Source organism: Haliaeetus albicilla, chromosome 7 (assembly GCF_947461875.1).
Source record: "Haliaeetus albicilla chromosome 7, bHalAlb1.1, whole genome shotgun sequence".
Lineage (NCBI taxonomy): Eukaryota > Metazoa > Chordata > Aves > Accipitriformes > Accipitridae > Haliaeetus > Haliaeetus albicilla.
Genome location: NC_091489.1, coordinates 27,240,001 through 27,258,028, shown reverse-complemented (window position 1 = coordinate 27,258,028; position 18,028 = coordinate 27,240,001). Strand labels below are relative to the sequence as shown.

At 44.4% G+C, this 18,028-nt stretch overlaps 1 protein-coding gene across 5 annotated transcripts in view; it reads left to right on the top strand.

The window, feature by feature from the left end:
• The first annotated feature begins 701 nt into the window (after positions 1-701).
• Positions 702-18,028, top strand: part of SERTAD2 (SERTA domain containing 2) — an 86,232-nt gene continuing 68,905 nt past the window's right edge. For 2 of the 5 annotated variants that reach the window (XR_011325439.1, XM_069787477.1), the window contains exons 1-2: positions 702-1,167; positions 2,735-2,835. Coding sequence is in view for 1 of the 5 variants with exons in the window: in XM_069787477.1 (XP_069643578.1) it covers positions 2,804-2,835 (32 nt within the window). In the remaining 4 variants the exon portion in view is untranslated. Of the gene's footprint in view, positions 1,168-2,734; positions 2,841-2,909; positions 3,027-18,028 lie in introns of those variants that run through there. The other 3 variants (XM_069787483.1, XM_069787480.1, XM_069787482.1) reach the window with 3 other exon arrangements.

Sequence of the window (18,028 nt, the reverse complement as noted above, 5' to 3'; positions counted from 1 at the left end):
ACCCCAACCTCGGCCAGCTCGGTGCCCCCGCGCTGAGGTAACCCCAACCTCGGCCAGCTCGGTGCCCCCCTCTCACTGAGGTAACCCCCGCCTCGGCCAGCTCGGTGCCCGCCCCCGCCGCTCGCTGAGGTAACCTCCGCCCACGCCCTCACACCGATGCCGGCTGCGCGCCCCCGCCCGCCGCCCTCGGGGCCGCCTGCATGCCCGCGCCCCTCCCCCGGGTCGCGCCGGGCCGGGCCACCCGCCCGCCAGCTCCAGTCACGCTCCCTCCCCCGCCCTCCGCGCGACCATCTCCCGGGGAAGAGGCGGGAGAAGGCACTTCTCCCCCCTCCCTTCCCTTCCCCCGCACCCTTTTGATTGGGCCGTGCCGTGCCGACCATCAACCCAATCCTCAATAGTGGTTGGCCGCGGCGGCAGGCCAGGGCGCAGCTCCCGCCCCGCGGGCGTCCCTCCAGCCCTCCCCAACACTTCGCGGCAGTGTCCTCAGAAGACTCATTGGGCCGAAGGGGCTGCTCCAGTGCTGGCGGCAGATCTGCGCGCCCATTGGCCGGCTGCCGCGCCAATCCGGCGGGCCGCGGCGCCCCGTAGGCTGGCGGGGCGCCCGGGGGGCGGGGCGGAGCGGCCTCCCCCCGCCTCTCCCCGGTCCCGCCCTGTGACTAACTCCCGTGTGTGAGTCACGGCGCGGCCCGTCAGCGCCGTTAAATGCCGTGTGCGGGCGGGCGGCGCTGCCTGGGCTGCCCCGGCCCCCTGCGCGCGGGCGGCCGCCTCCCCCGCCTCCTCCCCCGGTACATGGCTGGCGGGCCGTACTTGTCACGGTGTCACATCCTCCCCGCCGGCTGCGGCCCCAACTTCCCCCCCAGCTCGGCTGCCGCCGCCGCCTGGGGCCACCGCAGCGGCATGGGATAGAGCACAGCCGCCTCAGCGCCTGGCCGCCGCCTCCGTCGCGCAGCCCGGCGCCTCGCCGCACGCTCATTTTAAATTAATTCCCCTCTCCGGTTTAAATTCCTCACCCGTGTGTGTCGTTCCCCCCCCCCTACTGCTTCTTCACACCCTCCCCGGCGTCCCCTCTTTCCGTTGACCCCCCTCCCCTTTTGGCCGCCCCCCGCTCCCCTCAGCGCCTCCCTCAACGGTCCTCAACGGCCCTCGCCGCGGAGCCCCCCGGAGCGGGTGAGTGCCGGGCACAGCCTTCCCGGGCTCGCTCCTTTCTGCCTGCCGGGGCTGGGGGGTGTGTGGTGTGGGTGCGAAGCGGGGGGGGGGGGGGGGTAGAGGGTAGGCGGCGGGCCGGGGCAGCCCCCGGTTGTCCGGGGAGGCGGCGGGGCGGGCGGGGGCAGCGCGGCGGCGGCGGTCCCTCCGCTGGCTGCCAACTGTTTGAAAGTTGGGGGCATTCGCCTCACAGCGCAGCCTGGCACCGGCCGGGGAGATACTTTCCCCCTCGGACTGGAAAGGGGGTGGGAATAAAAAAATATAAAAATCCGGCGTCGTTGCCAGCTACAAATGCGTGTCATGCTGCCGATGACACGTCTGGTTGTAATCATTCCCCCCCCCCCATCCCCGGTTGAGACCGCGGCTAAGGCTGTGGTGAATGTTGACGTGAGGGGTAGGGGGTTCCCGAAATCCACTCGGGTCGATTGGCGGGCCAGACCCCTCCGGACCGGGCTCCGGCCACCATCCTTCTTGGGAAAACCCACCTTTTTTTATTTCCAGGTGCACCATCCTCCTCCCCACCCTGTCATGCCTGGATGTTTTGATATTACCAGGGCTTGACTTGGCGTGGCAGGAAAATGCATGTATTGTAGGGTGAAGCCGTGGTCCACAGTGGGGAGTTTTGGTGGCTTGGATTGATGTTGGGAGCGCTTAATGTAAAATGGTTATGTCTCTCTTTCATTGCTATTGATTTTAATTTTTTTTCCTTCTTAATGTATTTTTAGAAATGTGAATGTGGTGTACATTCTCATGTGCCATACGTTCAGAGTAGCTAAAATAAAACAGATACATGGAAGACCCCAGCAAGTACAGCAGTGTTTCCATATGCAGGGTGTCTGAACCCTTAGTACTTTGCTGGGTTTAGTTATTAATTGCTCGATCTTTGTAATTCATATCATATGGAAACTAATTGCTGAATTGAACGTTCAGCAAACCTCACAGCGCTCCAAAATCATCTTTCTCAGACATCTGAAAAATAAATCTACTAAACTTTTGTTAAGAGGAAAGGCCAGCATCATTCTGAGAATCTTCCACATGAAGTTTCTTTTTTTAAGCCAAGCACTCTTGTAAATGAGAAGTAGTAAAGTATGGCTCTAGTCAGTGACTGCTTAAGTGTAGCCTTAAGTATGCTTAAGATCAGTAAATTTCTAGAGGAAATGAAGTCTTTAACACATCTTGTCTTGCTTTTATCTATAAGGAGAAGGAGGGAAACAAACAAACAAAATCAGCCCCGAGATTTATCCCAAATAGCAAGTTAGTCCTTATCCAAAGGAGTAACTTGCCCAGTGTAACCCCAAAGCTTCCTAAATGTCTGTTGCTTTGCCTTTATGGGGGGTCCTTGAGCTGTGGTCTCTTAAATCAATATGAAGTGGGCCTGCTTCTCCTCTGGTACTAGTTTAGCACCAGTGTAACTTCATTAACTTTAACGGTAGTGGATTTGCATTAATGTGAAAAGTAATCAAGAAACCCATGTTTTCAGAAAGGCCCTTATAGTAGTGACGTGACAAGCTGTGATTCCTTCTCTCATCAGACCCAATTACGCCACCCTTACTCACGCTGAGAGGTACTTTACTGCGCAAGTTCTCCCTGCAATGCTTGTATGACTACTTGTGTACTACAGTACCAATTTGGGTGAGGTAGAGTGGCACTTATTTTCTTGATAATTATTTTTTCCCCTTCCCTTGAAATAAGAATATGTTGGATAACTATTTTTCTTGGGTCGTGAAGAGAACTTCTGAGGATTAGATGTAAAGCTGCTCTGTTAACTGACTGTATCAAAAAGACCCTGTTTAGGACTTCTGTGCTACCAGTGAAACAGGCAGGTAAGTTTTCTGTGTGTTTAGCTTTCCCTTGTTGCTATGGAAGGTAGGAAAAAGATTGTTGAAAAATTCATTCTCCTGTCCTGAAATTCCTTTATGCCTGAGGGAATCCATACCTACACGTGGTGTTCAAGTTGGAGGGTTTTTTGTCTTCCTCTTCTTCTCCAGAACCCCTCCAAAGGTTCACATCGCATTGTTTAAATGTTTGCTGTTGAAATCACTGGCAGCAGGATCAGGCCCTCAGTTGTTTTTCTTTAAAGCAGTTGATAATGGCTTAGATGTGATGTTGTAGAAAGATAATATTATCTTGTGTGTCCACAGCTCAGATCCACTGTCTTATTACAGTCTCAGAAGAAAGCTTCAAACTAAGCAGCCTGTAAAGAAAATATGTCTAACAAAGCAGAATTGTCTTCTGCCTTTATGTTCTTATTTATAAATCTCTTGAAAGTTTGCTTGATACTCTTTCAGAACAAGACACAATTCTTTCATGTTTGTTTCATGTTTTCACTTCCTCATATGACTGTGTTCATTGCTAAGCTTTTGTGTCACTGATTGAAATGTTATTGTAATTAGCATTAATTATGCAAACTAGATTTTTTTAGAGGCTCTCCAACTCTGTATTGATACTGTCAGCTTGTTTGTTTGTTGAGCAAAAATCTATACATTTCACCATTCTCAGAGGAAATAGATTAACTGGTTCCAAATTAATATATTAATGGGAAACCATAGCAAAATTAAGCTATTTTAGCTCAAATGGCATACTGAATCTTGATGGAGATAGTGAATACAGTATGGTTGGATCTGAAATATCAAGGCAGGGTAAACGGGGGGAGCAAGAAAGAGGACTAGGTGCAGCCATTTGGGGAAGGTGTTTACACTGCAGAATTCCACCACATTCTTTCCAGATAGACAGTACTAGATTAATTGGGCCAAATTCTGCAGCCCTTAATTGAGCAAAACTCTCAGTGAAGTATACCCAAGCTGTCTGCTTGGTTGTAGACTGCTGAATTTGCTCAAGAAATGGAGAAAAGTGGCAGAGTTTACTTCATTAATTATTTAGGACATTTTGGATTTTAGACTTAGAGAAGATATCTTCCTTCAGTTTGGTTTAGAAGGTGTTCCAGGTTTTTTTTTTTTTTTAAGAAAAACTTATTTAAAATATCTTTGAAATATACATTCACTTATAAAATATTCCCTATAGAAATGGTAACATTTTACAATTTTTTTAATAATGTTAATTATAGTGACATTCACAAAAGTCTCTATGTATGATTCTGAATCACCCCCTTGAAACACTTACGAGCTGAGAAGGACTTTAGAATCTCTCCCTAGAAATCGTAATTGTTGCAATATTTATAAGTTGTATTGTTGTGTACTCTCAGGAAAAAAAAAGGGGGTGGGGAAAAGAGTTTAAATGAGAATTTGTTGTCACGATATCAAATCTGAAAATATATGCAGACTGGCAGATTATTCCCTGTCTTAAAAATTAAGTCTCTCTAATTTCCCATTTAAATAAGCAAAATTTGGTTTGCAGTTTGCTTTGGGTAATGAAAGAGAGGTTTTTTGTTTCTACTTCCAGTGCAGTGGTCCTCTAGAAAGTTAGAAACAGCGCCCTGGGGCTCAGCGAAGTGGAGGGTGTATAATTATATGGGAAGGCTCCACAGCATCAGTGAATTAGCATTAGCAGCTGAGTGAGTTTGTTAAGCTGAAGAGATGGTATTATGGAAATCAATAAAATGCTGATTTCTTTTTCTTATTGCAGATTCCATGTTAAAAGGAAAAGATGCTATTTGTTTGTCTGCCTTTCATGTAGGCTTGCTAAACCATTAGTTGATTTGGAAAGGAAGGTTTTTCAGTTCAGACAATAAGTAGTCAGATTTTTTTTAACTCTTTTAAATCTTTATTAGATTGTCTCCCAGAAATTACACTAACATCCTGGCCTGCAAGTGGCTTCAAGTGTGTCTGTCTGTCAGCAGAGGCAAGAGTGAAGGTCGCTTATTTTTCTTATGACATGCTGGTGTGGCATTTTTTTGTTGTAGCCCAAATGCTCTATGTTCCTGACGTTCCTGTTTCTGTTTTAAATTAAATTGTCTCAAGTGTTTGGAGGGTTCTGATGGGATGTACTGAAATCCACGGTAAAAATAAAAGAGATATAGTGACCTTAACTGTTTTCAGAGATGTGAGTCAAGAGGGCTGATATTAATCACTGTAAGATCCATAATATGCATTGGCCTTTATTTCTTTGTCTCAAAGCTTCTCTGGCTTTTATTCCAGAAAGACAAGTAACCAGATCATTCATCACATTAAGCACTTACAGAGAAATGACAGATCGACAGCCTTATGTTGAGCACTGTGTAACATGTATGATGCATTAAGTTCTGATGATCTATATAAAACATTTTAATTGGGAGGAACAGTAAATGGGAATGGCTGTCTTCTAATCCAAGGATTTTGTTTTTTTCCTTCTTCCTGACTGAAATGAAACTTAAGTTCATAATCAGTTATTTTATTTTAAAATATCTGTATACTATGACCCTTAATAAAATACTCTGAAACATTTTATTCAAGCTAAGATACACTGAGCACTTTGCAGGAACCTGGGAAACCTGTCTGCCTTAGTAGTGGATAGCATGACTGACAGTAATTTGCTGGACTTTATGGAACTAGGATGGTCCAACTCAGCAGCTTCTTCAGGGATGCTGCAGTGAGCATTTTTTGTGACACGTGAGCAGTGTATGTATAGAGTTCAGATATCGTGAGGCATATGGAGCATGTTCTTGTATGAATAGAAACAGTTCAAAATGCTGGATTTATGATGCAGGCAACAGTAAAGGTCAGCAACTTGGAAAATTAATAATATGGTTTGTGTTGACATTTCAGAGGGAATTCTGGTGGGGGTGTTGTTCCAGTGAATGTAAACTTGCTGGTCCGGCCACACAGATAAAATAGGCAGCCTGTCTCTTATCTCTTTGGTAACGCAAACCTTTTTACTGAGAAACTGGCAAAATTATGTTTATATTCTCCCTATGCTTTATTATTTCTGCTAATTTCTAATTAGACCCAGTGAGGGCCAGCGTAGTGCTTTTAGTGCTCAACTACAGCTTAGAAATGACACTCTGCTTTCTAATGATTATGAGCAGGTGAAATCACAGAAAGGACAGGGGAGTTGGAGTAACATAGTATGCCAGTAAATTCCTGATTCTCTAAAATATTTGCCTGTAGTTGTAGTGATCCACAGTACTTCATGTCTCTGGCATTGCCATGGGTGTCCAGTTAAGGACAGTTTAAGAACACAGAAATGAAAAAAAACAGGGATGAAGAGATCTCAGCTGAACCCGAACAAAACCTTTTTAGCTCTTACTAACAGGAGGAAACAGGGAGGAAGGTCCCAAGAAGTAATGAGGATAAAGTCTTTCATAACTGCAAAATTACAGTAGTGATGGTGACTCTCAAAAAGTAGCTTCTAGACAGAGAAGGAATTGTAGTCACTTTGCTGTCTTTTCATAAGCTGTGGTTAAAACATTAGTTCTGAGAGCAAGTGTGACAAGAGCTTGGGTTCTTCCTCTTTAAAATTTAAAAGTCTGTATTCGTATATTTGCTGTGGGGCAAAATAAAATACTGCTTATTTGATTATCCAGATTCAACATTCTCATTAAAAAAAAATACACACCCTTTTTTTTGTTGAAATGAAGTCAGATATTCCTGTGGATGCCTTGTCACTTTTGGTTATCTTTTTTCAGTTTCCTTTCTTCTAAGTATCTTTTCATTGTCTGCTTTCCTTCTTTCCATCCTACTGAATTCCTTTTCTGTCATTGTTTTCGACTCCTTCCACTTCTTTCCAGCCAACTTTTTTTTTCCATTTGTTGTTGTTCTTTCTAGTCTTAATCAACTACCAGTGTTGCTGCTTGCTTCTAGAATCACATTAACAGCTCTGAATAACACTGTTCTACACAGGGTGCAAATAAATAGCAACTGATCCTTCCTTAAAAAGCTTACAGTGGGAATGTGAAATCGGGGGACTGGCATCCAGCTCCTGTTTTTTGTGGCCCACACTTCTTGCTTTTGGTATGGAGAACAGTTGCACTGCTGTCATGCAGTGCTAAGGCACGTGTTGAGGTATGGGATGCCAGTAATGTTTAGTGTCCTCTGCGCTTGGCAAGGAAAAGGTTCACCACTGCTCACCCATAGTCCAAAAGGAAAATGTGAAGGGAGAGCCTGTTGGAGGTGTGACATGAGTTGGCGCAGTCATTCAGGAGTAAGGACCACAGCCAGGAATAATACCCAGGTGTCATCAGCTTCAGACACATGCCCTGTGCTATAGCAAAGCAGGTTTTTTTCTTCTTCTGTGCTTTATGGAGCTCAGTTCTATTTATTTTTTTGGTTCTTCTGCTTCTATTTATTTGGCTGTCTTCTCTGTTTTAGTCTTTTCTTGTCTGTAATACGTCATGGCTACTAATGACCTCCCAGACTGCATTGCAGGGATGTTATTAAGACTTAGTGGGTTTTCCCTCATCCTGTGCTGGAATATTTGGCCATTGCCAAAGAAATTGAGGTCAGAATGAGGGCCTCTTGAGTACTATGCGCCAAAAAGTATGTATGTGTTGAAGGTACCAAAATACTCTTTAAATAAAACAAAACAAAAACCCCCACAAGATTTGTAAAGTTAAAAACCCTAATACTTGGTTTGTGATGCAATGTGACAACTAAGGTATAAAATGAGATAGGTTTTCTCTGGTGATGTAAAGGTAGAAGGTGCACCGTTTTTAAGATAACCTTTAAACTATTAAACCTTTTTAAAGGAACACACCAATCCTTTCCTGAACCTGCTAATTTGAAGGTTTTGGAAGGTAAGCAGCTCTCCTTCCTGTGAGAGGGAACGTATCTGATAGTATAGTTTCTAAACAGAGCTGAAGTCTCTAGGCTTGGGGGTGATGATGGTTGTTGCATGATATCAGGTGAAAGGGGTAGCAGCCAGATATGAAATGGGAAAATGCCCAGGAATAGGGCATCCTTCCAGCATTCAGCCAACATAAGGAGGCTGTTTTAACTGCCCTTTGATTTGGAGTATTTTTAATTTATTCCCTGTTTTCACATATTTCAGTGCAAATTCTAGGGAAAGGTAGTTTCTGTCTTTTTAGATTGGCAGATTTTTGTGGCATTGCTACTTGGAAAGTCCAAAAGAGAAAAAAAAAATTTACAAAAAAATATCTCAGATATAGTCTTCTACTGTCCCCCCAGCCGTGTTCAAAATGAGATAGTCATCCCTTGTTCAGAATAAAAGCTGTGATAATCCATTTCCTTTGCTGTGATAATCCATTGCCCGAAAGTCCTGGTAGCATAATTTGATTGTGGTGCTTGGACAGCTATCAAATCACTCCTATAGAACAACAGTGTTTGAAATGTTATAATCCAAGAAATCCAGAGTTAAAGTGCTTACAGCAGTGACTAATTGCATGCTAGTGAGTATTACTGTATCTTCCTAATTTATGTCTCTCATTGGCCAAGACAGACTTGCAGATGAGTTTTTAACATATTATTTAAGAAGATGGTAGTGCTCTGTGTTTAAATTGCTTGTTGTTACGGATTTTTTATTCTCCCTTCCCAATGTGGGGTTCAGACCTCCTTAATTAGTTTTATGGGAAAGCCACAGATCCAGATTCTTTCTGGAGCTGTTGCAGCGTGAGTGAACAAACTGTGTAGGGCTTCTTTCAAGAGCTACGAAAGTAGCCTGTGCTCCTTACCCCCAAAAAGTTAAGAATCTTTATTATCTCTGGGGCTTTTCTGTGGGTTTTGTTCTATTTTTTCTTTTTCCTTTCCCTTTCTTCCACACTTGAACCCTGATTCTGAAGGAGCTGGAGCAATTACCCAGCCTGTCTTACATCTTTCCATTCAGAAGAGGGTGGTGTGAGAAAGAAGGTCTGCATTGGACTGCAGATGTTCTTTCTAGCCCCTTCGCCACTCCCAAGTCATACTTCTTCAACCTGAAAAAACAGCAAAGGAAAAACTTGTGCTTGAACACTTTTTCCTGGCTTTAATGAGAGGTTAAGGAAAAATCCTTCTCTTACAAAGAGAGGAAGTAGCGTAGGTAAATGCATCTAGCACCCTTTAGGAAAGGGTCACCACCATGGGGGTACTGCTAAGAAAGGTTGCCAAATCATCCCAGACTCTGCACCACGCTGTTGTGAAAGGCTCCTATGAAATGAAGAAGCTATATAGCCAGTGTGTGCATGTGTATTTCTGAAGGTTATGCTGGATTTCTGCCATGCCACAAAACTGATTAGAATAATTTATAATAAAAAGTGGGGCATGGATTTCAGAAATGGATAATGTGATGGGGGAAGGGGGGAAGTGGGTGGCAGGGAAGGCAAATCTGAAGGTTTTCCTGGTCAGTGGGTTTACCCCAAAGTGTAGATTTTCTACCACTGTCTGTAGGAAGAAGCTACCACCCTCACTTTTATTGTCACAGATGACTGCTATATGCTTAGCTTAATATACATATCATGTGCTTATGCGTTGCTGTTTGTTTATTTACTTGCAGTAGGACTCAGAATATTCCAGGCACTTTCCAGGTGTGCTTACAGGTAACCTCTGCTCCAAGGACTTCACAAATCTGAGAGAGGCCAGAGGAAAGTAAATAGGTGGGAATTTACAGGTTAGTACTGAGAAACAGAATGGGATTCACAGGACACAGGGCCCTTGTTAAGAATGTGGGTGTGTGGCAAAGGTACTGTGCAGGTGAGGTGAGGAGGAGGAGATGTGCAGTGGCCTCCATCAAAGAAATGGGCACCATGCAGACAAGTGCTCTGACTGCTGAGCCTTCTGTCTATTCTGCATTTATCAGCCATCTAGGCCTAGTAAAAGTGCGTGTTTTGGTCCCTGGTGTGTCTGGAAAGAAAAGAGATCCTTTGCTTTGCTTCTGCATTACAAGTCAGTCCTTGGTCAGTTTAGAGCACCTGACACCTGATCCGTCTCTTGGACTCTTTTCCCTGTATTTGTCATTGCGTGATGTGATGGCTGTGTAAGTGGAGTTATTCTGTCATGTTATGTGCAGAGAAATGCTGTGAAAATGAGAAAGCAGGGGAATGAGGCATGTGAGGTGTGTGCGTGCAACATGAGGCTTGACAAGGCCAGTGAGAAGTAGCATTGGGGTTTTGCACATGCATTCCTTGGAGCACAAAGTGTCATCACCTTCAATTCAATTTTTGCTGTGATTAAGGCCCCTGAGCATGGCTGTAACATAAAACAGAAAACAGAAAGAAAATGTTTTCTCTTCAGCCATCATTCTAGCATTGCTTATGTGCGTATGAATCATTCCTCCTCCATCTGGAAGGATGAGATGCAGAGCTCTTTTCTAAGGAGGTATCTAACGTACATCCTCATAGCAGCCAGCAATTGGCATGACAAAAGGGTTACAGCTAGTGGCTGGCACTTTTCCCATCCATCTTGCCACTGGAAACATAATGCTTTTGCAATGTACTTGTTCTTGAGGCACCAGTGTGCAGAGCCAGTCCTCGGGACACGCAAACAGAGCAGTTGCATGTTGTTCGCTTTTGTTTGTGTTGCTTCCTCAGTGACCCAAGAACTGGGAAATGGGAGTAAGAGCAATTAACTGATTTTCTTTATTAGAGTGTGGAATGGAGTGGATGGGAACAGTGGGGTACTTGTAGAACATCCCCAGGTGTGGGAAGATGAGCAGCAAGGCATCTAGCACTGCCAGTGTAATATCAAGTGTGGGAGAAGACCTTGTTTTGCATCTAACCTTGTACGCTTTGCACAGGGCAAGGCAAAATTTGGTAGCATTGAGTGCACAAGGAAAAAAATTCTGATTTTAAAAAGTGTCATATGTTGCTCATGTAAACTGACTACCTTGTATATATTCTGTCCTTCACTTGAATTCAAAGAAGACCAAGGCCCTGACTCAATTAAGTTAGTCTCAAGTGTTCCTGTGATGTCAAGAAAGAATTTTTTTTGCCTGTCTTTTTGTAGAGGGGTGTTTAAAGTGGTGTTGGAATGGACAGTAGAAAGAAGGGCCCTTAATCTCAGTACTGTGCTTTAACAAATCTGTTGTTATCTTTCTTTGTTGCTGAGCATGACTGGAAATGTCCTCATCTTGCAGCAGTGACCAACTCAATAGGCAGTTCAAACCTAAATGTAGAAGCTGGATGTTCTGCTGAAGTTCCTCGAGGCACTCTTGAAACTCACCAAATGCATGCCCGTGGGATTGGACATGTCTTTGCTGCTTCCTTTTGAAGGACAGTTGGAAATGAGGTAGAGTCGAGTCCAGGATATGCTGCCAGCCCCCAGGGCCTTTGGTGCATTTAATGAGCTGGTGTTTGGACCAGTTGTTCTCAGAGCTGGGACCAGTGGCTCTTTCTCCCATGGGAATGCCTGTGCAAACAGGAAGAGCCTCTCTGCTCCCCATTCCTGCTCTGCATTTTAACCAGTGTCTGTTCTGCAAGGCAGGCTGATTTCTGCTGCAGGAGCTGAGAGTCATCTTTCCATCTCACACAGGATAGTCTGGAGGTTTAGGGCACTGCTCCTGCAAGACCTCAGCCAACTTGGGTTGGGGTGGGAATGGCGGGGAGGAAATCATCAGTCTGCCTCACCTGAGGGATCTAAGTCCTCCTCTGCTTCATGGAGGATACAGACCTGTGGCCACTGCTGCTAGTGCCTTGTATATGAAGTGAGGAAGTTTGGCTTTTTAAAGGACAGGTTCCTGTCTTCATGTGTGGATGGAGGAACCTCCTTTCTGCTTCTTTGTGATGGGTGGGTTTAAGATGCAGCCCTGTTCTTAACATCTCTTATTAGGTGACTCTAGACAGTGACATGCTGAGCTCAGGAGTGTGAAGTACTGGCTTGTTCCCTAGTGTACTTTGGGTTTGGGGGAGAGAGAGATGGCTGATGGGGTCTATAGGCTTTCTGCAGTGGAGTTCCTGTTCTGAGGTGAGAACAGCTGTGCTCCTTTCCTTTGGAGCTGTTGTGACTGCAGGCAGCGACAGTGACACCCGCCTTGAACCACTGAAGCTGAATGCTGCATGAGAGAGACTGTAGCTGTCTGCTCCCTCACAAAGTGCTTTTGGGGAGGACGCTCTGGAGCTGGGATGTGAAATGGTGTGCTAGAAAGCCCTGGAGAGTGAAATACTCCTGTGTATTAGGGCTCAGTGCTGGACTTTGTATCTGGGGAGAGCTTTTCTTTTACTATGTCTCAAACTTCTGCTTTTATTTTTCCTCTGATACATAATAGCCTGGAGAAGACCCTTCAGGCAGGGATGCTTCTTTACCTTCATGATTGCTGTTTATACTATAATATAATAAACATGATTAGCATTTCTGTCTTATTTCAGGGTGTGTGCTTGCCTGTGAAAAAGATTAGGATATGTTAACTCTGCCATCTTTCTTACCTGTGCCTGAGATATTATCTGCTTAGGATCTTTCCTGATATATAATGGCTATGGAAAGGAAATAACACTCCCCATGCTCTTGGAAACATTTCAGTAGCTTGCCTTCAGTAAGTAGTACAGTGGTAATAGGGGTGAGGGGTGATACGTACAGTGTCTTGCTCTGAAAACTGGCTTCTGGATCCTGCAGAGCATGGTCAGCAGGCTGAGGTTGTTCACATTGCACCCTTCACCTGCAATGTCCAGTTGCAACATGCTCCATGTATGTAAATTCAGCTCTGCTTTTCTTTGTGTGACAGGTTGGAGTTCAAAGTCTGGGGACCCCCAAGGCAGAAGAATTACATTGCTCTGTGTGTTTGTATGTGTACACTCAGCAGGTGTATTTTCTCTTGTAATGTGTTCAATATCTTCCAGCCGGAGTCAACTGTGTGTATTTCCACCTGCTGAGAGGCTGAAGACCAGGTTCTCATGGACTAAATTCCACCTAAGGCTCTGTGCTTGAAGGTCAGGAGTCAGCCAGAGGGAAATAAAAGATACAGGGACTTAGGTGCAATTTAGGGCATGTGAATCTGGCTCCTCCTCTGCTACGATACCAGTGTGTCATAAGCATCTAATGTAGGGAGCTAGTAGTGAACAGGCCAGACCAATGACCATATTTTCACTTTTCAGAGCGTTTCTAGACATACCGAACTGGACTCCCCACCTCTAACCCAGGTCTAATTTGAATTCTCAAGCCAATCCCATCAATGTTAGGCAGAGCAAAGAACCTGATCCAAGCAGTGCTGCTTATTCTGGAAAAGGTCCTGACATCTCACAGCATTTACCTTCTGGAGGGTAACTGGAGGGGTGGGGGAGAGGCCTGGAGCTATGCTGGCACATATGTTGTTTTCTGGCTGTGTGGTTTTTTTGTTGTTTTTCCCTCTTATAAGGTTTGAAAGCTTGCATTGCACCTGTGGCCTAGAAGGACTAGGCAATGCTCTGTTACCCATCAGCACCAGATAGATCTGGTGTTGAATGAGGGAGACGCTTGGGCTCTCGGACAAGTGGCACTGAGGGTGCTTTGCAGCATTCCCAGAATGCTTGGCTAGGGGGGAACTGAGCCCTCCCAGGCTTGCTTGTGGCCATAAAGAGTGTGATCTCTCACTATGTTGGCCCTGGTAATCTCTGACTATCAATCATCCTCTTCTCATTTGGAAGAACTTTGACTTAATAATAATGAGAGATACATCAGCTTGAGTAATTTCTGTTTGAAGATATTAAGCTCCGAGAATACTGAAGAATATTGTATCCTAAGGTTTTGAGCAGTTCTGACTGTAATGCAGTGCTGTTCTTGGAATGATTTGTTTCAACTATAGGGCCAGTTTAAATAGAGCTATTTAAGTATATGTTGCTGTTCCTCATACATCAAAAAGTGAAGTTAGTGAATAATGAGTTATCATGGGGCACCACAATGAGATAAGAACTCATCATAGCTTTGCAATAAATGGCAATGTCATTAAAGGAAAAAAGACTTCTTGTCTATAAGCTTAATTGGAAAAGCCAGAAATCTTTAGTGGAGAATTTTAGCATGCTGACCAACTGGAATATATTGTAATAAAACCAAATTTCTGTGTGCAGAGGGTGTACAAGATTTTGATAGCTCTGTGAGCCACATGGCTGTGGGATATATTCCTATGTGTGCCTTTTATGTAGATAAGTGACAGGACCTGATTTCTGGTCCTGGAGGGGAAATGTAGTACCTTATTATTGAACAGCTTTCCAAGATGCAGCAGTTGTCATTAAAACTCAGCAGTGGACAATGAAGCTGTATTTGGCAGGTGTGGACTTTTTTTTTAACTTTTAATGGCAATGACTTGCAGTTATGTCATGCTGTAGTTTTAAACTGTGCAAGGCGGTTTGACTCGTTTATGTTCTCATTCAGGTCTTTAATGTGCATACAGAAGAAACTCATTTCTGGGATTGCTGATTATACAGATTGGAGGTGGGGATGACAAGCCCTGGTGTACAGGGGTATTAGGCACTCGCTCTTTCACTGAGTTTTGTAACACAGCCACTATGCTTGGATTTCCCTGTCTGCAGAATATAGGTTCATCTTGCAGTTTATAAAGAACTTTAAGAGGAATGATGTGCAAGATCCATGCCACTTTTCTTCCCTTTGTGGTGCTTACTTTAACTTACTGCTTTTAGTAAGTAGAATCATTGTACCGCTGTGGTCTCAGTGATAGTTAGCAGGACACCGCGATCTGCCCATCTGCAACAGCTCTGCTGGAAAGGTCTAATCTGCAGGAGCCCTTGTTTGCTCTTAAGGATGAAATGCAATTGAGCATCTGGTGAAGTCTCTTCTATGGTAGAAATTAACCATAAATATATACCTGGGGATTTTTTAATCATTAGGCTTAAATTGATTATTTCCTACCAGTTGTGGGACTCCTAGAAACTACTTTTTCTCCTTCCATAAGAAAAATATCAGTTTGGTGGGCAAATGCTATGCTGTGGGTAAGATGTGGCAACAATAATGTGCGAGGAGCAGTGTGAGGAAAATGACAGCTTCCTGCTCTATGTTTCTGATTTTTTTTTTTCCTTCCTAATTACATGGAGTTGGAAGAATGAGCTGGTAGGATATGAATGTTGCCATCCCATAATAAGAGTTGTCATGGGTGCCATGCAAGCATGAAGCTTAAGAGACTGTGATGTGTTTTGAGAACAGACCAGGAATAATTCAGGCCTGCACCTGGCTTTCTCAGGTAGAAGGTAAGCTAAGGGAATGTCTACAAAGCTAGTGCCCAAAGCTGGAATTGTGCTCCGTGTTCCAGTTAAACCAATACATAAACAAACCAGTTCACTTGATGTTCCCATTAATTTGGACTGCTTACCTTTCCAGTTTTTCCAGCTTGTGATTTGAGCAGAATGAGCCAGTAGGAAAAATGACAGTCTGGAACTGGCCTGACTTGTCTCTGTCTCTCCCCAGAAAGCCAGTTTCTTTTCTACCACCAAAATAGGGACTGGCTCCACAGCTATTGTTCAGGACACCTGAGACTCCACAGCAAAATCATCTGCCACTGCCTAGAAAAGGGACAGCAAAGGAAAACTTTCAATCCTTTGCCAGCTCCTTCTGTGCCTTTCTACCTACTAAGGCTTTTCTCCACTGTACAAATGGTGTAGCAGCTGCGGCTTGAAAATCACTGGGGCTTTCCTCTCACCCTGGGGTATTTAACTGTATCCAGCCTTGGCACCTTTACAAGGAGAAGCAGCAGAAGCTGTGCGTGGGGCCACTGTCATGTCTGTGCTGAGCACGCTGCTTGACAGCCATGCTCTGCCTGTGTTTCCTTCTGACATGGCCACAGCACATGAAACGGGCTGGCTCATGGAAAGACGAGTAGCACTGTTCTGACTTGAGGCCTTCAGGCCTGCGATGACCTTGATCTTCTTGTCCTTGAAGATCGTAGGCAGTAGCACAAATAAAAGCCTTTCCTTTTTAATGGAGAACCAAACACTTCAGTTACTGAGGGATCTCTGGGACTGTTTGGAGTGGGTTTTCCCACTGTGTCTGTGTGTGAGAGGGGGCATGGTAGGGAGAAGCAGACTGGGTACTCAGTGCAACGTTTAATTTGATTGTGTAACTCCACCACAGCATGCTCATGATGTGTGTTTCTGGCTTAACCAAGAACCACTGAAGGTGCAAAGCCCATCTGTGCCCTCTCTGTTCCGGAAAGTCCTGACAAGCTTTTGGCTAAACAGTCAACAAGTCCACAGAGTCCCTTTGGTGCTTTGATGCCTGTGGAAAGACAAATTGACAGTGGGAGTCATTTTCTGGCTTGTATTGCTGACTGTGAGAAAAAAAAATTCAGTTTGCTTGAACCAGAACAATGCTGAGCTGTGTGCAGGCTGGAGAATGCAGCCAGTGGTCTTTCCCTCATGCCTTGGGTCTTTTGAACAAGATTTCTTTGGTATCGAAGTAGACCCTAACCTTCCATAGGATCTTCTGATTGAATTCAGAGGTCCATAGCTGAGATCCGAGGCCTGTCTTCTTTTCAGGATCACTTCGCTATCAATTTTTATACAGCTCTGCATGGGGCACTAGTGTAGACTTTGATGTGCTGTGTTTTTAGCCATCACTAAGGGCTCCGTGCTTTTGTATGCTGCCTGTGTATCAGTGGATACAGCTGGTATGGTCACCTATGAAAAGTGTTTCTTTTGATTCCTTGATACTGCTAGAAGCCCTTCTCAAGTATATTCTGCCAGACAAAATAAAACGAAAACTGTGAATCTCAAAAACTTAGAATCTTGAAGAACACCAAGTAGGGAAATTGTATCTTTGGCAGCACCAAGGCCCTCTGATACAAAATATCACAGCAGTGATCCATGTCTCTTGAGACTTTGGAGATCAGGGGCTGGATTTCTCTTCTTATGCTGAAGGTTGCCAACCTCTGACCAAAAGAAAGAGAGCGGGGGGGTGGGGAAAGGAAAGAAAGAAATATGAGTTGGTTTCATTGGAAAAAGAAGAGAGATATGCTGAAAAACTGTGGCTGAATTGGCTTGAGTTTGATTGAAACACTTGCAGTAATTGGTTGTCAACTACTATAATGTTCACACATTGTACTAGGGTGGGGTTTTTGTTTGCTGCGGGCTTGCCTTTTAGTCTTGTGTGCATGAAGAGGAGGGAATAGTATGTCAGGTGGCAAGAGGTGGGAAACAATCTCCTACATATGCATCTAAGGAGCTGATGTTCAATGACTGGAGCTGGGAGTAAACTGCACCTTAGACCAGGAAAAAAATAAACTGAGTAAATGAAGCCACTAGAGTTGTTTAGTGTATGGAATGGAGCCTGGCAGAGGAGATGCTGGCTGCAGCATTGCACATCTTCCTGGCCTGAGTGATGTGTCGGGGAACTGGAGAGGCTGAAATCCTCTGTGTTGGTTCTAAGTCTGGCATATGTGATAATTGAGATTTACTGTAGGCTCCAGTGGGAGAAATGGAGAGGATTGCAAACTCCCAGAAGGTGATTTGAAAACTGTGTACTTGTGTGAGGAGTATCACCTGGGAAAGAGGTGTTCCTCCTTCTTTAGAAGGAACTAGAGATCAGCTGAGGCCATTTGCTCTAGCATTACATAGTAGTGTAAAACTCAGTCATGGGATTTTTATTTTTGAAGAGTTAGCAAACTGGGGAGTAGTGATAGAGGTATTTAGAACCATGATAAACTGTGTTGATTTTGTGGCTGAACCAAAAATGTGGGTTGGTTTGAACTGAAAGATGAAAAATTTCTTTTGCTAACATGAAAAATCACGATTTTGGGTAATCCTAAACACAAGTATTTTAGATTGTCTAAACTCCTTTAGGTTAAAGAGTAAGTGATTGAGAACAGTTTTCTAGTTTTAGAGAAACAGGAATCTTAAGGGCTGTTCATTGAATTCAAATTGATTTCAGTCCTGAATCCACATTTTGCTGAACATAACATGGGACAGATTCACCTGCAGAGGGAAAGGGAGCTCTAGTCCCCACAGCTGCTCACTACACTAGCAGCCTGAATCTCTCCTGTATCATGGCGGCATAATCACAACTGTTCAGCTCCCTTATTCAGAGCAGTGCTGTGCACACCCCTGAAATAG